The 27,225-nt window shown below is 43.4% G+C and overlaps 1 protein-coding gene across 2 annotated transcripts in view; it reads left to right on the top strand.

The window, feature by feature from the left end:
• Positions 1 to 27,047, top strand: part of LOC137439117 (protein tyrosine phosphatase type IVA 1) — an 86,496-nt gene extending 59,449 nt beyond the window's left edge. For both annotated transcript variants that reach the window (XM_068134829.2, XM_068134830.2), the window contains 3 exons: positions 7,631 to 7,761; positions 8,214 to 8,288; positions 22,864 to 27,047. In XM_068134829.2, coding sequence (XP_067990930.1) covers positions 7,631 to 7,761; positions 8,214 to 8,288; positions 22,864 to 22,981 — 324 coding nt within the window. In that variant the 3' untranslated portion in view covers positions 22,982 to 27,047. The remainder of the gene's footprint in view (positions 1 to 7,630; positions 7,762 to 8,213; positions 8,289 to 22,863) is intronic.
• Positions 27,048 to 27,225: the final 178 nt, after the last annotated feature.

Raw genomic sequence — 27,225 nt, forward strand, 5'->3', positions numbered from 1 at the left:
GCCCGAAACAAGTGTGGTCCACCCTCAGGGGAGCCAGGAAACGATATCTCTCCACTTTCAAGACCGAACTCTCAAACCTGTCTCCCTCTTCCAAATCCTGGTGGCGTCTGGTCAAATCTGTTTCTGGTGTTTGTTCCCCTTCCATCCCCTCCTTACCTCAAACGGCACCACAGCTGACTCTGCACGTGAAAAAGCTGAAAGCCTCAACTCTGTGTTTGCCTCTAAATCTTGTGTCCCAAACCCATCCCTCTCTGTACCCAGTCATACCCAGCTGCTCCTGGACTCTGTGTCCTTTTCTCCTGACAAGGTGGAGAAGTTTCTGTCAACCCTCGTCTCTGATTCTGCAACTGGACCTGACGGCATCAGCCCACGGGTCATAAAATCATGCTCTGCCGCTCTTTCACTCCCTATCTCTGTTCTTTTCACCCTCTCTTTTGCTCAAGGTCATCTGCCATCAGCTTGGAAATCAGCCAACATCACCGCTTTACACAAAAAAGGTACCAAAACAGATCCTTGCAACTACAGACCAATCAGCCTTCTCCCAGTTATCAGCGAAGTCATGGAATCCATCATTGCTTTGGATATTAACTCTTTCCTCTTCTCCAATGGCTTGATCTCTGATCATCAATTTGGTTTTGGACCAGGTCACTCTATTCTGGACATGCTGCTTCTGCTGTCTCAACAATGGATGGAGGTCCTCAATGCCAAACAGGAAATTAGAGCTGTCTCCCTCGACATATCACGTGCCTTCGATACGTTCTGGCACCCCGCTCTGCTCACCAAACTCTCCTCCTATGGTATCCATGGAAATCTCCACGCATGGCTGGCGGACATGGCTGGCGGACTTCCTCTCTAGTCGTAGTCAACGTGTGGCCCTGAATGGGTTTCTCTCATCTCCCCTTCCTGTTCAGGCTGGAGTTCCACAAGGCAGTGTTCTGGGCCCTGTGCTTTTTCTGGTCTTCATCAATGATCTCTCTGACTCTCTTGAAAATCCTCTGTATCTCTTTGCTGATGACTCCACTCTCTGCCACTCCATTCCTCATCCCTCAGATCGGCAGTCTGCAGCCTCCTCACTCCCTGCAGACCTGGACAAAATCAGACTGGTCAAACAAGTGGAACATGTCTTTCAATCCTGACAAATCTCACACTCTCACGATGTCTCTCCGAAAAGACCGACTGGACAACCCTCCCATCCACTTTCTAATTTCTCAACAATCCTCTCCAAGAAGTTCTGTCACTCAAGCCTATGGGGCTCACTATCTACCATGATCTTTCCTGGGAAAACCACATTTCAAATCTGGCCTCCAAAGCCAGTCACCGACTGGGCATCCTCAGTCGTGCGAAGTCCTTCCTTGGCACACCTGAGCTCCTCACCACATACAAGGCTTTCATCCGCAGCTCAATGGAATACTGTTCTCCCCTTTGGGCCGGTGCTCCTGCCTCACACCTAGCTCGGCTTCACGCTGTTGAAACCAAAGCTTTCAGAATCATTGGAATCTCCCGCGATGAAGCTAACTCCGAGGTCCTTTCACTTACTCACCGCAGGCAGGTTGGTGGTCTTTTTGTCTTCTACCAACTCCTCTCCGGCCTTGCTCCCCCAGCTCTCTCTGGGATCTGTCCCCCAAATTTTCCTGCAGGTCGCACAAGATCTGCCTGCAACCCTCTTATGGTTAAACTGCCAAAATCAAGACTCTCTGCTTACCTTCACTCCTTCATTCCTCTTTTCTCCCACCTCTGGAACAAACTCCCTGACTTTCTTCAATTCCACTCCTCCCTCCAGGTCTTTAAAACACCTGTTCACCACCATCTCTTATCTTCCCCCATCCAAAACCTTGATCTTTTCTACCCCTGCTAATTTCACTTTTCTACCCCCGCTAATTTCACCCCAGATCCACTTTTTTGATATACCAACTTCTTTCCTGGAAGTCCTTGCAGTGTCTTTGTGTTTTATACTTCTTCCCCCCCTCCCCCCCCCCCCCCCACGCCTCCTCCCCCCAAGCCCTCTCCCTCCCACAGGTCTCCCGATGTCCCTGCTCCCTAATGTGTTTGTGTGCCTCCCCTTCTCTCCCCATCTTGTCTAGCTCTTAAAAAAAAAACATTTTGAAATATGATGCATTATATATCGTTTTTAGCCGCATCACTCTGGTGAAGAATCTCTTAGGAAAATAAAAATTATTGTATCCGGATTCAGATCTTTACTAAAATCGAATCGATTCGTCCTTGTCACACACCCAACATGTCCACGTAATTTCATTTGAATCCGTCCACAAGGTTTTGAGATACCCTGCTCTCAGACAAATAAACAAACAAACAGCTAGGTGAAAACAACCTCTGTCCTCCTTGGGTGACAGAGGTAACTGGATGAGAATATTACATTGCAAGAAGATGACAACATTTATTTAGCCCAAGGTAAAGTAGATTGTGAAACGACAGCTACAGCTGAAGGCCAAATGGGAAGCCAGGCTATGAAGCAGGAAACGATACTGTACTTCATAAAGATGGCGGTAACACCAAAAAGGCAAGTAACAAGAAGTCAATTGATTCGTTGAAACGGGCCAAAAAAGACGAGTTGAAGTTCTATTTTTACCGCTGGATGTGTAAAATATCCGTGGTGGATAAAACGGTTCACATTTGTATTGCACAATGTGAAGACGTTGGACCATATCCAGGAAGGTGTGTTTTTTTCTAAATCATGTCCAATCAATTGAATTGGCGACATGTAGACTCAAATCAAGTTGTCGAGACATCTCAAGGATGATCAAAGGAAATTGGATGCACCTGAGCTCAATATTGAGTGTCATTGCAAAGGGGTGAATACTTGTTGACTCGAGACATTTCAGCTTTTCATTTTTAATTATTTTGAAAAACATTTATAAAATAAAAAAATTCCACTAGTCCGATTCGGATCTGGATCTTCACCAAAATTGAATCGATTTTTCCTTTTTACACACACAACCTGTCCACCAGGTTTCGTCCAAATCCGTCCATAACTTTTTGAGATAGTCTGCTATATGTTGGTTTTAGCCCCATCACTCGATGGTGAAGAATCACTTAAAAAATTAAATAATTCTCATATCCGAATTAATATTCAGATCTTCACCAAAATCTAATCGTCCTCGTCACACACACACACAACCTGTCCACCAAGTTTTATCCAAATCCGTCCACAACTTTTTGAGATATCCTGCCATGTATCGTTTTTGGCCCTATCTCCCAATGGTGAAAATTCTACTTGCCGGATCAGAATCCGGATCGTCACCCAAATCTAATCATTTTGTGCTTGTCACATATGCTACCTCTCTGCCAAATTTCGTCCAAATCAGTCCACAAATTATTGAGACATCTTGTTCACAAAAAAAAAAGACAACAACAACAACAACAACAGGCTTTTTGTTGTAGCAACAACACAGCAACATAGCAATGTAGCAACAACATAGCAACAACAACAACAAAACGAGGACGATTAGATTAGATAAGGCCATTTTCCCTGCTAGAGCGGGGGTTAGCCTTGCGGGCCCCATGACAATATTCTCCATTTTGCCCTATTTTCTGCATCTCCCCTTGTTTAACCCCTCTTACCCGCGTTTCTTCTTCCACCACCTTAAGCCAAGTTTTTCTCGGTCTTCCCCGTCCTCTACTGCCTTCTCCATTCATTTCCATCATTCTTCTCAACCAGTCACATTCATCCTTCCTCAACACATGACCAAACCATCTCAACCTGTTTCTCTTCACAGCATCCATCACAGGCTCTATTCTCATCATCTTTCGCAATTCATCATTTGTCTTCCTCTCTCGCAACGATACTCCACACATCCACCGAACCATTCGCATTTCCACCCTTTCCAGCCTTCTTTGCTGCTCTTCATTCATTACCCATGTCTCGCTCCCATAAATCATAACATTTCTCGCACATGCAGCATACACCTTTCCCTTCAGCTTCAACGACACTCCCCTCCTCATCAGCACGCCACTCAGTTCCCGAAACTTCTTCCATGCACATCTCACTCCAGCAACCGTTGCCGAGTCTGATCCACCTTCTCCATTCAGCATGTCTCCGAGGTAGCAAAATGTTTTCACACCTTCTCGCTTCATGCCGTCTCCAAGATCCAACTCAACATTTGCTCTCCATCTGCAGCTCCCTCTGTGCACACCTTACATTTGAATGTGGCTGCCACACTGGTTAGTGACCCTCTCAAACCACTACATTTTTGATGAACCCACTCAGCGCACATTGTACATTGAATGGAGTTCACTCCGACACCCTTCCTGCACACGGCCACGTCCCAGTTCTTTCCACCTCACCACATACTTTACCACTTGCCATCACCTTCGTCTTTCCAATATTCACCTTCAGATCTTTTGTCTCCATACATTCCTTCCACTTGTTCATCTTCTCCTTCAGTCCATCCATACTTTCCACAATCAACACCAGATCATCTGCATACAGACAGACGGGTGAAAACATAACCTCCATCCACCTTTGGTGGCAGAGGTAACAAAATTCCACTTTGACATTATGGGGTGTCGATCAGTCACAAAAATCTCAATTTAATCCATTTTAAATTCAGGTTGTAACACAAAAAATATGAGAAAGGTCATGAGGTGTGAATACTTTCTGAAGGCACTGTATGTACAGTGCTGCACACAATGAAATGGAAAGAAAGAGTGTGTAATCCATGCTTTCTTGCCAGTGACGTTAGGCCGAGTTTGGCTGCCCAGAAATTTGGTGAGAAGGATAACTATTCAAATAAATAGCACCGCAAAGCGGTCGTAACCCCTCAGCCCATGCATGGTGAAAGGAAGCATTGATGATAAATTTGTTATTTGAAGCGAAGTTGTATACTGAGTAGGAACTGCAAGTTATGAAATTTTCGCCCATTAACCCATTTCACGCCCATGAACCTTCCTCTACTCAACCCCAACACACACTGCAAAAATGGATTTAATCAGACAAGTCGTTCTCCTCGAAATTGATGGAAACCAATTCCAAGATGGCTGCCGTGGCGGCCATATTTAAAATCGCAGCACACCCATTTTTGAAAGGCACCTTCCTCTACTCAACCCCAACACACACTGCAAAAATGGATTTAATCGGACAAGCCATTCTGCTCGAAATTGACCGAAACCAATTTCAAGATGGCTGCCGTGGCAGCCATATTGGAAATCGCAGCGCACCCACTAACCTTCCTCTACTCAACCTCAACACACACTGCAAACATGGATTTAATCAGACAAGCCGTTCTGCTCGAAATTGACGGAAACAAATTTCAAGATGGCTGCCATGGCGGCCATATTGAAAATCGCAGTGCGCCCATTTTCGAAAGGCACCTTCCTCTACTCAACCCCAACACACACTGCAAACATGGATTTAATCGGACAAGCCGTTCTGCTCGAAATTTACGAAAACCAATTTCAAGATGGCTACCATGGCGGCCATATTGAAAATCGCAGCGCGCCCATTTTCGAAAGGCATCTTCCTCTACTCAACCCCAACACACTGCAAACATGGATTTAATCAGACAAGCCGTTCTGCTCGAAATTGACGGAAACAAATTTCAAGATGGCTGCCATGGCGGCCATATTGAAAATCGCAGCGCGCCCATTTTCGAAAGGCACCTTCCTCTACTCAACCCTAACACACACTGCAAACATGGATTTAATCAGACAAGCCGTTCTGCTCGAAATTGACGGAAACCAATTTCAAGATGGCTACCATGGCGGCCATATTGAAAATCGCAGCGCGCCCATGAACCTTCCTCTAATCAACCCCAACACACTGCAAAAATGGATTTAATCGCACAAGGCGTTCTGCTCGTTGACGGAAACCAATTTCAAGATGTCTGCTGTGGTGGCCATATTGAAAATCGCAGCGTGCCCATTTTCGAAAAGCACCTTCCTCTACTCAACCCCAACACACACTGCAAACATGGATTTAATCGGACAAGCCGTTCTGCTCGAAATTGACGGAAACCAATTTCAAGATGGCTACCGTGTCGGCCATATTGAAAATCGCAGCATGCCCATTTTCGAAAGGAACCTTCCTCTACTCAACCCCAACACACACTGCAAAAATGGATTTAATCGGACAAGCCATTCTGCTCAAAATTGACGGAAACCAATTTCAAGATGGCGACCGTGTCGGCCATATTGAAAATCGCAGCACGCCCATGAACCTTCCTCTACTCAACCTCAACACACTGCAAAAATTAATTTAATCGGACAAGCCGTTCTACTCGAAATTGACGGAAATCAATTTCAAGATGGCTGCCGTGGCGGCCATATTGAAAAGCGCAGCGCGCTCATTTTCGAAAGGACCCTTCCTCTATTCAACCTCAACACACACTGCAAAAATGGATTTAATCGGACAAGCTGTTCTTGAAATTGACGGAAACCAAAAGTTGACGGACGCCCACCCGCCGTCCCACCGGCCCGGACGACGCCCGTGACGACAATACCCCTTAGCCCATTTGGCTGAGGGGTGAAAAGCAAGAAGCTCATGACAAACATTTAAATATGCCAGTTTAGGCTCACCCTGCTCCACGGTTTTTGCTTTTGAAGCTGCCAAGATAATGTGGTTGCAGTAATTGACTGTTGATTGACTTCACATGACCGTTGCGATAATTGGTTGTTGTCCCCCGTCGCACAGCATAGCGAAAGGAGGACTATGGCTTTCCCCTCCGTCCGTGTGTCCGTCCGTCCGTCCATCCGTGTGTGCGTGCGTGCGTAAGCGAAGGACCGCATTCAAATTTGGTGTGTGGGTGCAACCCACGTCAAAATCCAAGATGGCCGCCGCCATGTATGTCTGATGCCATGTATGTCTGAACCTTGTGAGATGAATATCTTGAAAGATAAGCGAAGTACCAACTTCTGATTTTGTGTGTAGGTGTATCTCGGCATAAGGAAGAACGCTGCTGAAAATTGGGTCGCCACGTCAAAAATCCAAGATGGCCGCCACCATATATATGTCTGAACCTTGTGAGCGAAATATCTTGAAAAATAAGCGAAGTACCAACTTCTAATCTGGTGTGTGGGTGTATCTAGGCACAAGCAAGAAGGCTGTTAAAAATTGGGGCGCCACGTCAAAATCCAAGATGGCCGCCGCCATGTATGTCTGAACCTTGAGATGAATATCTTGAAAAATAAGCGAAGTAGCAACTTCTAATCTGGTGTGTGGGTGTATCTAGGCATAAGGAATAACGCCATTGAAAATTGGGTCGCCACGTCAAAATCCAAGATGGCCGCCTCCATGTATGTCTGAACCCTGTGAGCGAAATATCATATCATAGCATGTTTTCTGCGTCTTCCACTTTGTCAACTCACATCACTTCACCGACGGGGGACCTAGGCGTAACGCTTGTTGTGACTTGGAATGCATGTAGCTTCACTTATGTGCTTTTTTTATTTTTATTTTTGTAATGCTGCTCATTGGGACGATGAGCAGGTGGGGATTCAAAATATTCCAACCACTACATCATCCTGGCTGTGTCTCATTTGCTATGTTGCACATATAAACAGTTTGCATTAATAGTCTTTTGAAGCATGACTATTGATTAGTGAATAATTTGGGCTTTTTTACTTATTTTTGCAAACTTTAAAATAACCTGCCATTGTATTTCATTTTGTTTTTTAGGATATGCCGTTTGAAGATGGCGCTCCACCTTCCAATTTGATTGTAGACGATTGGCTGAGCCTGCTGAAAGGAAAGTTTCATGACGAGCCGGGGTGCTGCATTGCCGTGCACTGCGTTGCCGGCCTTGGCAGGTGAGTGTCCAGGGTAGCTTGTGGAGGAATTTTGATTGCCCCATACCATTCAAAATGGTGGTTTTGGGAACACTTTTGACCACTATCTGGGACTCGTGATAAGTGAACCTTTTTGTTGCATCACTTGCCATCGCGGAACGTTTTTGACGGATCACATTCCCTGGCACTCTGTAGGATTGGCGGTTCCCATGCAAATGCTTGCTGTGTATACAACTTGGTGCTTTGTCTATATTTAACTCATCTTTGCTTGGCAGTCATTTTGACAGCATCTGTTTATAGTTTATTCTTAGTTCACAAAATGGTTTACGTTTGACAATTTTGCACATGTAGAAGTGTTGCTGCCATGACGTTGAGGCGTAAAGACATTGTAGAAGTAAGTCCTGAGCTCTGGTGAAAATGTGAGCAATGTAAAAGGCTTCATTTTTTTTTAAAATAATATTTTCTTATTTCAGGGCTCCTGTGCTTGTTGCTTTGGCCCTTCTCGAGAGTGGAATGAAGTATGAAGATGCAGTGCAGTTTATCAGGCAGTAAGTGTTGCACGCGCGCACAGTTTTGGCTTTGGTATGACTTGAATTCGGCTGGTTTCGTTTTTTCACTGTGTAGTTTGGATGGATTTACGAATACTACTTCTTCCCCCTTTTATACTTCCCCCTTTTATACTTCCCCCTTTTATACTTGTTCCTCCTTTTGTCATTTGATTTTTCTCCCTTTTATATAGAGGAAAGGGTTCTCCCTTTGGTTATTCTCCCTTTTATATTTAAAAAAAAAAAGTACATTGCCACTTCCCATAAGAGAGGCACATACAATGTCACGTGTGCTGCAAGGCTGTGACGGTGTGTCTGGCCAGTGTGAGTCAGCGATGGCAGGTGCAGTGTTATGTGGAGCCGGAAGTGGCAATGTATATTTATTTTTATTGGGGCCGCCCTGCGGGTGGGATGGCCCAGAGGAGACTCCACCCAGGAGGAAGAAGAAGAGAGAACTGAGACAAGGAGGCCTCGTGTGGAAGGAGAACGTCAAGGAGGAGTTTTGTGAGGAGACTGATTGTGGTTTCCTTTGGGTGGAATTAACCCAATTTGGGATCACCCTGTGTCTTTGGAGAGGAGAAGGAGCCACCTCGCTTGGAGGAGGAAGAAGGGCTTGGAGAGAAGAACAAGGGCAGACCAGGAGACCTCATTTGAAGAGAACAGAGGATCACGAGGCCTGCTGGAGAGAGGGGAGGGCTAATCGTTGCTGGCCTTCCTTATCGCTGCTTCATTCCTTCCTGCTCTGTTTGGCTTCTATACTACTCGTCGCTGGCACTACTCGTGGCAATTGCCAATTTTACTTCGTCTTTGGACCAACTCTGTCACTGGCTCTTGTCTCGCACCTGGTTTCCAAAGCGGGCTGCATTGAGTCCTGCATCCAGCCTGCACATTGTATTTGTAGACAAGTGGAAGTCCTGCCTGTTTTATTTTCTTGTTGTATGTATGATCTGTTGTGCCAAGAGTGTGCTTTGATTTGATCTTCATTTCTCATCATTGTATACAAGTTTGCATATTCCCATCTACCTCTGTGTTTTTTGATTCGATTGGTTTGTACCACTTGTAATGGTGTCTTGTCTACCTTCTTTCCTGAACTTTTCTTTACAAAATAAACCTTTTAAAAGCTAAGAAAACGTGTTTGAGCCATTTGCTTTTCATGTGGATCCGAGGAACCGAGGCTCCCCCTTGTAGTAGACCCCAAAATGCGTGGCCATAACATGACTAAACCCCTTTTGTGCTAATCCCCCTATGTGCTAATCCCCTTTTTACACCCCTTCCCCTTTTTATACCTCTTGCCCTTTATACCTCTTCCCATTTTTATACTCTTCCCCCTTTTTATACTCCTTCTTACTCTGATATTGGTGTCTTCAGGAAGTATTCACACCCCTTGACTTTTTTCACATTTTGATGTTACAGCCTGAATTTAAAATCAATTAAATTCAGATTTTTTGGTCACTGATCAACACATAATACCCCATATAATGGCAGTGGCTGTTTTATTTATTTTTTTCCCAATATTTTCTTTTTGCAAAATAATTCAAAATGAAAAGGTGAAATGTCTTGAGTCAATAAGTATTCAAACCCTTTGCTATCACATACCAAATTGTGGTCAGGTGCATCCAATTTATTTTGATCATCCTGGAGATGTCTCTACAGCTCAATTGGAGTCCATCTGTGGCCAATTCAATTGATTGGACATTATTTAGAAAGAAGCACACCTTTCTATATAAGGTCCCACAGTTGACAGTGCATGTCAGAGCAGAAACTCTACCATGAAGACCAAGGAACTGACCATAGAACTCCAAGATGGAATAGTGAGGAGGTATAGATCTTGGGAATGGTATAAAACAATTTCTAGAGAGTTGAAAATTCCCAAAAGCACAGTGAGCTCCCTCATGAGGAAATAGGAAGAATATGGAACTACTCAGACTCTTCCTAGAGCTGGCCATCTGAGCAAAGTGGCAATAAGGACCTTGGTCAAGGAGGTTACGAAGAACCTAATCACCAGTCCAACAGAACTACAGAGTTCCTTGGCTGAGATGGGAAAACATGCTCTGAGATGGGAAAAAATTTGTGACGCGAAGCATTCCTTCATTCAAAAGAAATGTGACAAACTCTCATCATCTTCCACTAATTGATCTTTCTGGTCATTAGCTAAAAGTATCGCCAACATTTTCTGTCGATCTACCTTTCCTTCACTGTTCCGTTCCGATGATACTATTGCTGTCTCTCCGACTGACAAAACAACTCTTTTTGGTTCTCTTTTTTTTTTTTTCTTTTTTTTTTTTGTATACAAGATCGAGGCTCGTGAAAGAGCGAACATTAATCACACAGAAAGACAAACCGACACATAAAACATATAACATAGGGAGCGGTAGACAAGATGGGGAGAGAGGGGGAAGGACACAAACACAACATTTGAGAGCAGGGACCGAGAGACATGGAGACATCGAGAGATCTGAGAGAGGGCGAGGGCTTTGGGGGGGGGGGGCGTGGGAAGGGGGCGGTGGGAGAGGTATAAAACATATGGACACTGCCAGGACTTCCAGGAAAGAAGTTGGAATTTCAAACAAGGTGGATCTGGGGTGAATTAGCGGGGGTAGAAAAGATCAAGGTTTTGGATGGGGGAAGATAAGAGATGGTGGTGAACAGCTGTTTTAAAGACCTGGAGGGAGGAGAAGGATTGAAGGGAGTGAGGGAGTTTGTTCCAGAGGCGGGAGAAAAGAGGAATGAAAGAGTGAAGGTGAGCAGAGAGCCGAGATTTCGGCAGTTTAACCATCAGAGGGTTGCTGGCAGATCTTGTGCGACCTGTAGGAATATTTGGGGGACAGAGCACAGAGAGAGCTGGGGGTGCAAGGCCAGAGAGGAGTCGGTAGAAGACAGAAAGACCACCTACCTGTCTGCGGTGAGTGAGTGAAAGGCCCTCAGAGATAGCTTCATCGCGGGAGATTCCAATAATTCTGAAAGCTTTGGTTTCAACAGCGTGAAGCCGAGCTAGGTGTGAGGCAGGAGCACCGGCCCATAGGGGAGAACAGTATTCCATTGAGCTGCGGATGAAAGCCTTGTATGTGGTGAGGAGCTCAGGTGTGCCGAGGAAGGACTTCGCACGACGGAGGATGCCCAGTCGGCGACTGGCTTTGGAGGCCAGCTTGGAAATGTGGTTTTCCCAAGAAAGATCATGGCAGATAGTGAGACCCAAAATCTTGAGCGACAGAACTTCTTGGAGAGGATTGTTGAGAAAGTAGATGGGAGGGTTGTCCAGTCGATCTTTTCGGAGAGACATAGTAAGAGTGTGAGATTTGTCAGGATTGAAAGACATGTTCCACTTGTTTGACCAGTCTGTGATTTTGTCCAGGTCTTCAGTGAGGAGGCAGCAGACTGCCGATCTGAGGGAAGAGGAATGGAGCGGCAGAGAGTGGAGTCATCAGCAAAGAGATAGAGAGGATTTTCGAGAGAGTCAGAGAGATCATTGATGAAGACCAGAAAAAGCACGGGGCCCAGAACACTGCCTTGGGGAACTCCAGCCTGAACAGGAAGAGGAGATGAGAGAAACCCATTCAGGGCCACATGTTGATGACGACTAGAGAGGAAGTCCGCCAGCCATGCGTGGAGATTTCCATGGATACCAAAGGAGGAGAGTTTGGTGAGCAGAGCGGGGTGCCAGACCGTGTCGAAGGCACGTGATATGTCGAGGGAGACAGCTCTAATTTCCTGTTTGGCATTGAGGACCTCCATCCATTGTTGAGACAGCAGAAGCAGCATGTCCAGAGTAGAGTGACCTGGTCTGAAACCAAATTGATGATCAGAGATCAAGCCTCTAATTTCTCCTCTAATTCCACTCTGGATGACTTTAACATTCCATCTCCCTCTGAGTCACCCCTTACCAATCATATGCCCCTCCCTATAATCTCTTTCCATGCAGTCAAAAAAGTACTCCTCTCCCTGGACACAAGCAAGGCATACGGACAAGATGGCATTCCTCCTCGTATCTTGAAGGAGTGTTCTTCAGAACTTGCTCCTATGCTTGCTCGTTTCGTTTTTGTTTAAAAACCCAAACTTTTCCTTTTTCCTGGAAACATGCCTTAGTGCAGCCTATTTTAAAGACGGGTGATCATTTAAACACTTACAACTACCGTTCTATTGCTCTGACTTCTACTATTTCCAAAGTCTTTGAATGTCTTCTCAATAACCATTTCCTCAAGCATCTTGAATCCCACAGTCTTCTATCTGACCATCAATATGGCTTTCACAAGGCAAGATCTACCGGTGATATCCTTTCTTACATTACAAATTAATGTCTGGGCCTCGTCTCTGAGAGATTTTGGGGAATCCTTTGTTGTAGGCCTTGTGAGAGATTTTGGGGAATCCTTTGTTGTCGGCCTTGATATCTCAAAAGCCTTTGACAGAGTTTGGCATCGGGGTCTGATATCCAAGCTTCCCTCTCGGCTTTCCTCCTTCACTCTGCTCTCTCATATCGAGCTTTCTCTCCGACCGCTCTATCTCGAATTGTCCATGGCTCAACATCTCCCTCCTTCCCTATCAACAGCGGTGTTCCTCATGGTTCTGTTCTGTCTCCAACACTTTACCTTCTTTTTATCAATGACCTTCTTTCTTCTACAAATAACCAAATGCACTCATATGCTGATGACTCAACGCTGTATTCCTATATGTTTTTCCCATCTGCTCCATCATCCCTCAATCGATCTGCATCTCGTTTTATCACAACCACCTCTTTAAATTCGGATTTGCACAAGATTTCCCAGTGGGGAAAATGTAATCAGGTTACATTTAATGCTTATAAAACTAAATTTCTTCCCATCTCTCTCTAAAACTCCTCTCAACTCTCCAATATCCTTTGAAAGCTCAACAATTACACCATGTGATACAATAAACCTACTAGGTATTACCCTAACTTCAAATCGATCCTGGAATCCACACATTACACAAATAGTTAAATCTGCCTCGAAGAAATTGGGAGTCCTGTTCAGATGGCGAAGATTCTTCTCCTCTCAACAGTTGTTTCAACTATACAAAGAATTGATTCGTCCTTGTATAGAGTACTGCCCTCACATCTGGGGAGGTTCTAGCTCCACATACTTACTGGACAGAATTGAATTAAAAGTAATTCGACTTATCAACTCTCCCAATCTGACCTCAAAACTTGACACGCTCAAATTACGTTGCAAAGTTGGCTCTCTTTCTCTTTTCTACAGATATTACTTCGGTTTCTGCTCCCAAGAACTTGCTGCTTGTATACCTCCGCCATTAGCGAGGCCACGGAATACTTGACAAGCCACTACATCTCATGATTATTGTGTGGCCATTGGCAACTCAAGGGTGGGCCATCATGATGTTTGTTTCTTCCCCTCCACTGCCAAACTCTGGAACTCTTTACCTGCACATGTCTTTCCAAACACTTATGATCTTCCCCTTTTCAAAAAGCAGATTTTCTGCTTTCTCAAAAACTCTTAGACTATTCTCTCCTTCTTTACGTTTCTATCAATGCAGCTCTTTTATTTAGGCCTGGCTTCGATGAGGACGACATAGTCCGTGCCTGGAGCCTTCTACATTAAAAAAAAAAAAAATGCTGAAGGACAAGAGCTTCTGCAGCACTTCACAAATCTAGGCGTTATGGGAAAGTCACCAAATGGAAGCCACTCGTGAGAAAAAGGCACGAGAGCACACATCGAGTTTGCAAAAAGGCACGTGAAAGACTCAGAGCATGAGGTAAAAGATTCTGTGGTCTGATGAGATGAAAATGTAACTTTGGCCTAAATGCAAAGCTCTATGTCTGGTGGAAACTGAGCACAGCTCATCACCCATCTTACACCATCCCTGCCTTAAAGCATGGTGGTGGCAGCATCATGCTATGGGGATCATTTAAAGTGGCAGGGACTGGAAGACTTGTAAGGATCAAGGGAACAAAAAATTGAGCCAAATACAGGCAAATTCTGCTTCAGAGTGCAAAAGACCTTAAACTACAGTGAAGATTTACGTTCCAACAGTAAAGTGACCCCAAGCATACAGCCAAAGCAACACTGGAATGGCTTCAGAACAAGAACGTGACAGTCCTTGAGTACCCCAGCCAAAGCCCAGACTTGAATCTCATTGAGAATCTATGGAAAGATTTTAACATTGCAGGTCACCGGTGCTCCCCACCCAACTTGACAGAGCTTGAGTAAATCTGCAAGGAAGAATGGGAGAAACTCCCCAAGTCCGGATGTGCAAAGCTGATACAGATATACCCAAGAAGACTCAAAGCTGGATTCACTGCCAAAGGTGCTTCGACAAAGTATTGCTCAGGGGGCTGAATACAACAACATGCATTTTAAAGGCCATTTTCCCTGCTAGAGCGGGGGTTAGCCTTGCGGTCCCCATGACAATCTTCTCCATTTTGCCCTATTTTCTGCATCTCTCCTTGTTAACCCCCTTGCCCGCATTTCTTCTTCCACCATCTTTAGCCAAGTCTTTCTCGGTCTTCCCCGTCCTCTGCTTCATTCTACATTCATTTCCACCACTCTTCTCAACCAGTCACTTTCATCCTTCCTCAACACATGACCAAACCATCTCAACCTGTTCCTCTTCACAGTATCAATCACAGGCTCTATTCCCATCATCTTTCGCAATTCATCATTTGTCTTCCTCTCTCTCAACGATACTCAGCACATCCGTCGAACCATTCGCATTTCCACCCTTTCCAACCTTCGTTGCTGCTCTACGTTCATTACCCATGTCTCGCTCCCATAAATCATAACACTTCTCACACATGCAGCATACACCTTTCCCTTCAGCTTCAACGACACTCCCCTCATCATCAGCACGCCACTCAGTTCCCGAAACTTCTTCCATGCACATCTCACTCGAGCAACCGTTGCCGAGTCTGATCCACCTTCTCCATTCAGCATGTCTCCGAGGTAGGAAAATGTTTTCACACCTTCCAGCTTCACGCCGTCTCCAAGATCCAACTCAACATTTCCTCCATCTGTAGCTCCCTCTGTGCACACCTTACATTTGAATGTAGCTGCCACACTGGTTACTGACCCTCTCAGACCATTACATTTTTGATGAACCCACTCAGCGCACATTGTACATTGAATGGAGTTCACTCCGACACCCTTCCTACACACAGCACAGGGCCACTTCCCAGTTCTTTCCACCTCACCACATGCTTTACCACTTGCCATCACCTTCGTCTTTCCGATATTCACCTTCAGACCTTTTGTCTCCATACATTCCTTCCACGTGTTCATCTTTTCCTTCAGTCCATCCATACTTTCCGCAATCAACACCAGATCATCTGCATACAACAACTCCCACGGTAAACCCTCCTTTACGTTCTGAGCCAGCACCTCCATCACAGCTACAAATAGTAGTGGACTTAGTGTCAAGAAACAACTCTTGGCTCTTAAAAGAAGTTCCACCAATAGCCTGAGAATGACGATCTTTATTAATACCAACTTATACAGATCCGGAGGAAGCGAACTCTATAGCACGACTTGCCCTCATGCCACGTTCAGCCCTTCCTAAAAATGCAAAGATTCACAGTTCACTTAAATAGGAACACGATTATCAGAAAATCTCCGAGAGAACAAAGGAACTGGCGAGAGTTCCTCCCACCGTTATCCCTAGCCCCCACCGTTATCCGCTCTGTCATTCGGGGGAGTGCAGCACGCACCTTATCATTCGGACCAGATGTAGTTTCAAAGCTCCGAGGTGACAGAAAATGTAACTCACAGAGAGAAGAGTGCATGCTTGGCCCAGATAAGACCATTATTCAAAGGTTTATGTATACAATCCGAGCATTTTACATGAAACTACACATTCCACGCGCGTATAAACGTCCGCCAGCCCGCGGCTCGAGGCGCCATCTGCGGACCGAATGGAGAGAGTTTATGACCGGGCTTATCTTGCATCAAGAGGGCACACGGAGGACGAGCCATCCGTCCAGCACGAAATGCATCGAGTACTTTCCCATTTATACTAAAGAGGAGCGGAAAGCCCTTTATTCACTTATGAAAATAGCATATAAGCAACATTAAAATCATAACATATTATTCGACCGACGTCTTATACAGAACTTTAAGCAATAACGAATCTACGACTTGACATTAGTACCGACCCCTGATGCACTCCCACCTTCACCTCAAACTCACCACTGTTCCCGTCCTTCGTCCTTACAGCTGTGCGCGCTCTTTTGTACATTGCCATCACGACTCTGATCAACCATTCCTCCACTCCTAACTTTCTCAATGCCCATGTCAATACTTTGCGTGGTACCCTATCGAATGCTTTCTCCAGATCAACAAACCCAAGAAACAACTTCTTCCTCTTCTCCATGTACTTCTCCTGCAACTGCCTCACAATGAAAAGCGCGTCTGTCGTTCCTCATCCTGGCATGAATCCAAACTGCATTTCGTCGATCTTCACTTTCTTCCTTATCCTCCTCTCCAACACCCTTTTCAATACCTTCATTCCATGCTCCAATAACTTTATCGCTCGGTACGAGCCACACTCCAGAGGGTCACCTTTCCTCTTGTATAGAGGGACGAGGGTACTCGGTTCCCAATCCACTGGAATGCGGCCTTCTTTCACCACCAGATTACAGATCTCTGTCATTCTCTTCACACCCCAACTTCCTGCTGCCTTCAACATATCTCCCACAACTCCCGTCGGCCCTCCTGCTTTTCTACCCTTCATTGCTTTTATCGCTTCCTCAACTTCCTTCTCAGTTATCTTCTCTGCCAGTCCTAAAACTGGGTTACTCTCTATGTTGCCATCCCATTCATTCTCTGTATTCAACAGCATTTCCATATATCTTTTCCATCTTCCTTTAATTCCATCTGGGTCCACAACGATTTGTCCCACTTCATCCTTCAAGCAACTCACCCCCATCACATCACACCTCTCTTTCGCTATCTGCTTTGCAATCCTGAATACTGCTTTCTGACCCTCTTCCGAATCCAAGCGTTCTCCGAACATTTTCCTACATGCCTCCTGCGCCTTTGCTACCTCTTTCTTTGCAGCCTTCCTGGCTGCCTTATAACTTTCATGCTCTGCTGTTTCTGCTCCCGTACCCTTCGCCTTCTGCCACTCCTTGAACTTCTTCCTCTTCTCGTCAATCCTCTTTCCAACTTCATCATCCCACCACCATGTTTCCGAGTGCCTCGGTGGTCCTTTTGTCCATCCACTTACCTCACCAACGGCTCCCAACAGACTAGCTTTCATCGACATCCAACCACTTTCAAGCTCAACCACATCATCCTCGACCCTACTCAGCCTCTCTTTTAATGCCTCCCTTACTGTCACCTCTTTCAACCTCCACACCTTCATTCTCGGTTGGTACTTCACCCGCCGAGCTCTCCTCGCACCTTTCACCCTTACGTCGCAGACAACCAAGTGGTGCTGTGAAACAGCCTCCTCCCCTGGGATCACCTTTGTGTCCCGGAGGTGCCCCCTATCTCGCCTACGCACCATCAGGTAGTCAACGGTTGTCGTCGACCCACCTGACGTGTATGTAACAAGCTTATTATCCTCTTTCTGGAACTGAGTATTACAAATCAACAAATCAGCTCCCTCAGCAAACTCCAAAATCCTTTCACCTTCTCCATTTCTCACACCATATCCGTAACCCCCATGAACTCCATCAAAACCATCCATACTCCTTCCCACGTGTCCATTTAGGTCTCCTCCTACCACAACAACTTCCTCATCTTTCACGTTTTCCATCAGCTTCTCTATCGCACACCAGAACTTGTCCTTCTCTTCATCGCTTCGACCAACCTGCGGAGCATATCCCGAGATGACATTCACCATTAGCTTTCCAATCATCATTTTCACCATCATCAACCTATCACTCACTCTCGTCACACTCACCACACTGTCTACAAACTCCTCAGAAAACAGGGCACCAACACCATTCACGCCCTCCAGGCACCCTTGCCACACAAACTTGTATTTCTGTCCCTGCCTACCCTTCACCATTCGCACACCACTTCCCTTCCATCTCGTCTCTTGCACACAACATATGTCCACTCTTCTTCTGACCAATACTTCCACCACTTCTCCTGATCTCCCTGTCATTGTCCCTACATTCCATGTCCCAAACCTCAGAAACCGATCTCCACTTCGGGCTGTACCCTGCCCTTATGTAGTTGTAATTGTCATGGTTCCCTTTTTGAGGCAATGTTTTTATGGCCGGATGCCCTTCCTGACGCCAACCCTCTTAGTCGTCGTTTACGACATGCAGGGATACGGTGTACCTATTCTTATCCAGGGTATACACTGGGAAACGTTTAAAACATGGAAATTCTGTGTGGTTGGGGGGGGGGGGGGGGGTCAAGGGAAAGATAAAATGGAAATAAACCCCTTCAGCCGGCACTTAGCTTGGCGCCCCAAAGAGTACTTTCAGGAGCTTGGTGGCTGTTGAAACTGGGGTAGCCACTCATGCGGGAAGTGGTCCAAAATGGCGGTGTAGAACACCGAGCGTCGAAGACACAACAAGCGTGAGGCGAGCAGATTAGACGGCCTCCTTTCTATTCTCTACCGTCAAGTCCAATGCGGCCTTCAGCTTCCAAGAGCCCAGCAGTTGTCCAAAACCTCATGTGGGGAAATGTGGTATCTGTCCGTCGTCTTGTCCACCGTCCACACGCGGCTCCAAGCTCCAGCCCCTCCGTCCGCCCGCACACTTCGCCAGGCCCCGATGCTTTATACGACTTGCTTTATACGCATTGTTAAAAGTAAATAATGACAGATGTTTTCTTTCACAATCTTGCGAGATTTCCAGAACTCCTCGGCGTCAAGGGAAAGATAAAATGAAAATAAACCCCTTCAGCCGGCACTGAGCTTGGCGTCCCAAAGAGTACTTTCAGGAGCTTGGCGGCTTTTGAAACTGGGTTAGCCACTCATATTGAAAAAAAACCACCTTTAGAGGCCATTTTTCCCCGCAAAGCGGGGGTTGGCCTTTTTCGGGAGCCGTGGTTGTTGTTGTTTTTCGGTCCCCTTTTTGAAGCAATGTTTTACGGCCGGATGCCCTTCCTGACGCCAACCCTTTTTGTCGCCTTTAACGACAAACAGGGAATTACCAGTGAGCTGGTACTCAATTAGCCGACCTCGGAAGGATGACAGGCTGAGTCAACCCCCCTGGCGTTAATTCAGCGATCGACCGGGATTCGAACCCAGGATCCTAGGATCCTAAGCCGGCACCCTAGCCGCTAGCCCAACACCAGGGTTTTATTAACGCCAATGCACAATTAACGCCAGCGGGGTAGCCACTCATATTGAAAGTGAAAGGATAAGAAACTGGGGGTAAGAAGTGAAAAACTGAAAACTGAACTCTTACCCCAGTGAAAACTGGGGCTGAATACTTTGGTAAATTAGATATTTCTGTATTTTATTTTTAATTATTTTGTAAACATTTCTAAAAAAATAAAAATAATCCATTTTGACATTATGGGGTATTGTGTATAGATCAGTGACAAAAACAATCTCGATTAATCTATTTTAAATTCACGATTTAACACAAAAAAGTGAATATTTTCAATGTGAATACACAAGGGGTGTGAATATTTTCTGAAGGCACTGTACACATGACTTCTTACCTTTCTATTATACACAACTTCTTCTTATCCTGCTATTATACATGACTTCTTCTTATCCTTCTATTATACACGACTTATTCTTACCCTTCTATTGTACACGACTTCTTCTTATCCTTCTATTATACACGCTTTATTCTTACCCTTCTATTGTACACGACTTCTTCTTATCCTTCTATTGTGCATGACTTCTTCTTACCCTTCTATTATACACAACTTCTTCTTATCCTTCTATTACACACAACTTCTTCTTATCCTTCTATTATACACAACGTCTTCTTATCCTGCTATTATACATGACTTCTTCTTATCCTTCTATTATACACGACTTATTCTTATCCTGCTATTATACATGACTTCTTCTTATCCTTCTATTATACACAACGTCTTCTTATCCTGCTATTATACATGACTTCTTCTTATCCTTCTATTATACACAACTTCTTCTTATCCTGCTATTATACTCGACTTCTTCTTATCCTTCTATTATACACGACTTCTTCTTATCCTTCTATTATACACAACTTCTTCTTATCCTGCTATTATACATGACTTCTTCTTATCCTTCTATTATACACAACGTCTTCTTATCCTGCTATTATACTCGACTTCTTCTTATCCTTCTATTATACACAACTTCTTCTTATCCTGCTATTATACTCGACTTCTTCTTATCCTTCTATTATACACGACTTCTTCTTATCCTTCTATTATGCACAACTTCTTCTTATCCTGCTATTATACTCGACTTCTTCTTATCCTTCTATTCTACACAACTTCTTCTTGTCCTGCTATTATACATGACTTCTTCTTATCCTTCTATTATACACAACTTCTTCTTATCCTGCTATAAAACATGACTTCTTCTTATCCTTCTATTATACACAACTTCTTCTTATCCTGCTATTATACATGACTTCTTCTTATCCTTCTATTATACATGACTTCTTCTTATCCTTCTATTATACACAACTTCTTCTTATCCTGCTATTATTCATGACTTCTTCTTATCCTGCTATTATTCATGACTTCTTCTTATCCTTCTATTATACACAACTTCTTCTTATCCTGCTATTATACATGACTTCTTCTTATCCTTCTATTATACATGACTTCTTCTTATCCTTCTATTATACACAACTTCTTCTTATCCTGCTATTATTCATGACTTCTTCTTATCCTGCTATTATTCATGACTTCTTCTTATCCTTCTATTATACACAACTTCTTCTTATCCTGCTATTATACATGACTTCTTCTTATCCTTCTATTATACATGACTTCTTCTTATCCTTCTATTATACACAACTTCTTCTTATCCTGCTATTATACATGACTTCTTCTTATCCTGCTATTATACACGACTTATTCTTACCCTTCTATTGTACACGACTTCTTCTTATCCTTCTATTATACACAACTTCTTCTTATCCTGCTATTATACATGACTTCTTCTTATCCTTCTATTATACATGACTTCTTCTTATCCTTCTATTATACACAACTTCTTCTTATCCTGCTATTATACATGACTTCTTCTTATCCTGCTATTATACACGACTTCTTCTTATCCTGCTATTATACACGACTTATTCTTATCCTGCTATTATACACAACTTCTTCTTACCCTTCTATTATACACGACTTATTCTTATCCTGCTATTATACATGACTTCTTCTTATCCTTCTATTATACACGACTTATTCTTATCCTGCTATTATACACAACTTCTTCTTATCCTTCTATTATACACGACTTATTCTTATCCTGCTATTATACATGACTTCTTCTTATCCTTCTATTATACACGACTTCTTCTTATCCTTCTATTGTACACGACTTCTTCTTATCCTGCTATTATACACGACTTATTCTTATCCTGCTATTATACATGACTTCTTCTTATCCTTCTATTATACACGACTTATTCTTATCCTTCTATTATACACGACTTATTCTTATCCTTATATTATACACGACTTCTTCTTATCCTTCTATTATACACGACTTATTCTTATCCTGCTATTATACACAACTTCTTCTTATCCTTCTATTATACACGACTTATTCTTATCCTGCTATTATACACGACTTCTTTTTATCCTTCTATTATATACAACTTCTTCTTATCCTGCTATTATACATGACTTCTTCTTATCCTTCTATTGTACACGACTTCTTCTTATCCTGCTATTATACACGACTTATTCTTATCCTGCTATTATACACGACTTATTCTTATCCTGCTATTATACACAACTTCTTCTTATCCTTCTATTATACACAACTTCTTCTTATCCTGCTATTATACATGACTTCTTCTTATCCTTCTATTATGCACGACTTCTTCTTATCCTTCTATTACACACAACTTATTTTTACCTTTCTATGACGCACAACTTATTTTTACCTTTCTATTATACATGACTTCTTCTTATCCCGGTCTTGTACATCGAATCCCGGTCAATCGCTGAATTAACGCCAGGGGGGTTGACTCAGCCTGTCATCCTTCCGAGGTCGGCAAATTGAGTACCAGTTCACTGGTAATTCCCTGCTTGTCGTTAAAGGCGGCAAAAAGGGTTGGCGTCAGGAAGGGCATCCGGCCGTAAAACATTGCTTCAAAAAGGGGACCGAAAAACAACAACAACCACAATTCCCGAAAAAGGCCAACCCCCGCTTGCGGGGAAAAATGGCCTCTAAAGGTGGTTTTTATTTTATTTTATTATTATACATGACTTCTTCCGACCATTCTTTCCGCCTTCCCCTTTTATACTTCCTTTTCTGTGTATTTGTCAGTGAACATCGTGTTTTTCACCTGTACACAGTGAAATCCAGGCATGGGTATTTGCAAGTTTATTGTCTTTTAAATATGCTTGAGATCCTTGCATAGTTTTTATTTTGGGCATTAAAAGATGAGATTGTATTTAGTGCAGTGAAAACGAATTTTGTTTTTTATAAAACCTATTTTGCCCTTTCTGCATTCCAGGAAGCGGAGGGGAGCAATAAACAGCAAACAATTGCTGTACCTTGAGAAGTATCGACCCAAAATGCGCCTCCGATTCCGCGAGACAAATGGCCATCGGAACAACTGCTGTATTCAGTAAAAGTACTTTCGGAGCCTGACACAGCCTCTCTTGCATTTTCCTCGGCCTGTGATTTTTTTTTTTTTTAATTATTATTATTATTATTATTATTATTTTTCTTTGTGAATGAAATTGCATTTTTCTGGTTTTTACACTGCTGTTGTGATTTAAACACCTGGCTTGTAAAGCACAACCTCACATGATTGATTGCATTTTGTTCCTCCTGTGATATTTGATTCATGTCTCCAAGGGATAGCTAAAAACTTTTTTTTTTAAGACCTCGTACAGAATAATTTGATTACATTTGCTCCAGTTTGTATGGCAATTTTTGTTTTCATTTGTTGCAATTTTTTTTCGGATGTGATTCTACCAAGCACCTTGCAAATGTGACGGGCCAGGTGAAATGGCAGCACGCTGTGCCAACGTCGCATGGTACCCCGATACATGTACACCGAGGCACCTGCACTGATTGGTGCCAGACTTGATAGGCCATGAACCACGCACGTTTTGAAGACTGCAGGTTTTTTTTTAACCGTTGTTGTGAAGTCAATAGATTGAATCAATAAAACAGTAGAAATTCATCGATTTATCAGAAATCTTTTAATTGAGGGTGTGCTGACCATTGTTGTTTTCTTTGACCTGCACCTCTCTGCTATTGCCTGATGCACACAATTGGCCTCGTATTTTGGAAGGGGTTTTGTTGGGTTAAGAACCCTTTTTTAACTTCACAATGTGTACTTGCAAATCCGACTTTTATTTTAATTTGAACTCGACCCCATTTTGCTTCGATAGTTATTTTTTTTCTTACAATTTTTTTATCCAAATAGCTTGATTAGCCAAGCCCCCCAACTATTTTTTATGCGGAAATCGAGCCTTGTGGATTTGCTCAATGATACTTTGCACACTCTGGGGGAACATGGGGGAAGAGGCAATCACAATAATGTGGACACAAGTCAAACGAGTATCGTGGCACGAATGGAAGAATGATAATGAATTGATTGGAAGGGTTGGGTGTGGGTATGAGGGGGGTGTGGACGATGTGTGTGCAAGAGACTGGAGAAAGCACGGTGTGGTGTTTGGCACTCTTGAAAGATTTGAAGGAAGAGCACGAGACAAAAACTATGCAGACAAAGAACAAGGTTGGTTCAAAACACCATTCATCCTCAACAGGAAGATCACAAGACAATACAATGAAGAGCAGACATTTCCACTTGTGGAGAACATCAGATAACCACGGAAGAAGCCTCTCCCTGAATAATATTGTCAGACAGTTTTGAGCATGAAGGGATGAACAGGGAAAGAGAAGAGAAGAAAATAGAGGGATCAGGAAGTCAGTCTGAGGAATAAATTCCAGGAACTGTTGAGATAGTGGACCAAATCAGCCTCGGAGGAATGTAACATATTGCAGGCTGGATCAATCTACCTTACAAGGAACTACAACGGAGTGTAGCCATTAGGCCCATCAAGCCTGCACAATGGTTGCCAACATGTGGTTGTTTGTTCTCTATTCCTTTTTTAAATTCTGAGCATTGAGCAAGGAAGCAGCACATACCATTTTTAGATGTGACGTGATCAGGGTTCAAATCGCCACCTCTCAGACTCAGCAGTTTCTCGAACCATTAAACCACCAGTTTGGCCTTGAAGTAACTGTTTTACAAGTCGGTCTCTGAACACTTTCAAGGAACTGTACTTTCATGTGGACACTATCAGAAGATCCTAGAGGAGGAGGAGGAGCAGCAGGTTAGGTTTGAGAAGTTTGCCATGGCCAGGTCTATCAGAGAAAATGATGGAAAAGTTGTTTATACAGGGTGAGTCAAAAGTCTGGAAACATCGATGTACAAATAATAACAGGTCACTTGTAACACATGTCTTTTTGAAGTAAAGGTTTCCTATGTTTCTGGACTTTTGACTCGCCCTGTATGGTGGTTAGCATACCTCTCTCACCATTCTGTTGACATTGTCTAAATTGAAGAATGGTTTCCACTTAGAGACTCGAGTTGAAACGTAGACCGAGTAAGGCCAGCTGTTTTCCAGAGCCGTTGGCTGCAATACTGTGGACTGTGGCTTGAGGCCCAAGTTGCACTTAATGAATTCCTCCCACATGCAGGTTTAGCGTCCGTGAGGGTGTAACTTTTATTAGTTCTATTTGTGTGACTGCTTGTAACGTTCATTATCCCTATGATTGCAATTTGGATTTTGATGTCCAATGGTACGTACTTGTTATTCGAGCAAAGCCAACATACCGAGGCATAATCTAACTTCCTGTAACGTCTATTTCTCGTACCAGTAATTAAGTGAATCGCAGTCCCTCCGAATACTTTTTTGTGCACTTCGCTGTCATTTCAAATCATTTTTGTTTTGACTTCTGACCTTTTTAAATAGAAACTTTTTTTTGGTGAAATGGCAGCTTTAATTTACTTTTTTTTTTTTTTTTTTTTTTTTTTTTTTTTACTTGTTGGTAGAGGTTAAAAATGTAAGTTTGTGCCAATTTTTCTAATCGAAGAACTGTGATTATAAAATGATACATACGATACAGGTGGTACTTTGGTGGATGTTGTAAATGCAAAGTTGTATCGAGGGATGTGACTGATGGCGTACATCGATGGCTCATGCTTTGCGAGCGAAACTTGTTAAGATGGGGGCAAAAGAAATGGGGTAAATGTTAATTATTTTATTATTTTTGACACGTTCCATTTGGGAGGAAGGAGCAGGTGGGGTGTGGGAATGTTTGTGGGAAGATTCTGATTTTGGAAAGAACTCTGAAGAATGTTCTAATCAATTTTTTTTTTTTTTTTTTAAATAAAGCAAACTAATTTATCGCTGATTTTGTTGCATGAATCGTTGAGCCCATTTTGTCAGTATTAGAAATGCTTCCACATCGCAGCCAGAAAAGTGCCGCGATGAAACCTGCTGGTGAAACACGTCTCGATCAGTTCGATACTTTCACTGTCACGCATCATTAGTTGTACTCCGTAGTTTTGTTTGACCGAATATTCCGAGGCCTGTTTCTCATCACCTGCCTTGCTCACCAATCCATACTGTCCCTTGGCTTCTTTTACAAAGTGGAAAATGTGCTGTGCATTTCATTCAAAACATAGTTGCCTTTTCTGGTGTTTATAATCTCTCGAACTGCTTCCTGACTGCTTGAAGGATCTTTTGGTTTTTGCCTCAAGTCGAGCATCGGATGTCGGTGGGTGGCTCGTTCCAAACGTTTAAACTTCAGGGTGGTAAGTGGGGTCGCTCGATGGAGATCGACGAGGTGGTGGTCGCACAGACATATTTATGGTACATGACGGCAGTTTCAAAAGTCTCATCTTTCTGTTAAGATGTGACTGACTAATTTATTTTGGTTATTGACTGTGGCTGGAGCATCTTTATTTTTTATTTTGATGTCGGTCATATAGGAGTGCAAGTTTTTACGTATGTAATATTCTTTGTGATCTTGCAAACAATGGCTGTGTCCTGTGAAGTTGTTCCAATGAGGAAATTGCACCTGTTTTGCAAAGAATTTATTTTATTTTCCCCTTCAGTATGCAGTTGTTCATCTGGGTTTCTCTGGTTGCAAAACCTTAATGCTGTGTGAGGTTATTTTGTCAGGGTACCATGTCATTTTGCCACTTCCTTCTTCCACAGCTTTTGTAATTGTGCATTTAATAATAATTGAGGAGTTTGAGGGTCGGGGCAGAGGCAGAGGGGTATATTTGAGAGCACGAAACGGTTTTGGCAAGTAACTTTTGTGTTGTTTTATTACTTCTTCCCTGCCCCACCCACTCCTTCCCCAGGGTTAATAGTGTCATTGACTTCAACTGGCTTATGGTGAATTATGAGAATCTTTTTATTTTTAATGGGTGGTAGAATTTTGCGTCCGCTGCCATTTTCTAACTTCTCAAAAGTTTTCCCTGCACGCAGCTGTTTGAACTTTGAAATCGGACACGACCTGTCATGCTGCCCTTGTTTACAGAATTCCTCACCATGAGTCGTAAGCTTTTTCCACCGTGTAACATCAGGTGTTTTAAGCTCTGTGCCTGTACCAAATGTGCACATGATTAAAATATTTTGGCCAGAATAAAGTTTTATTTGCTTCTTATTGTGAGGTGTGGTTATGTGCTGGAAAGATACCGTGGGGTCTAACGATCGCCAACTGCTGGCAGCAGTTCAAGGACAGCGCACATATTGATCCCTCACCCTGCATTTTTGCATATCATGCTGTGAATAAACCCCCAGAATGGTTTGATTGAATTGTGGGTGTGGCCTTGCTTCCAACT

The sequence above is a fragment of the Myxine glutinosa genome, chromosome 13 (genome assembly GCF_964187855.1).
Source record: "Myxine glutinosa chromosome 13, kmMyxGlut1.1, whole genome shotgun sequence".
Lineage (NCBI taxonomy): Eukaryota > Metazoa > Chordata > Myxini > Myxiniformes > Myxinidae > Myxine > Myxine glutinosa.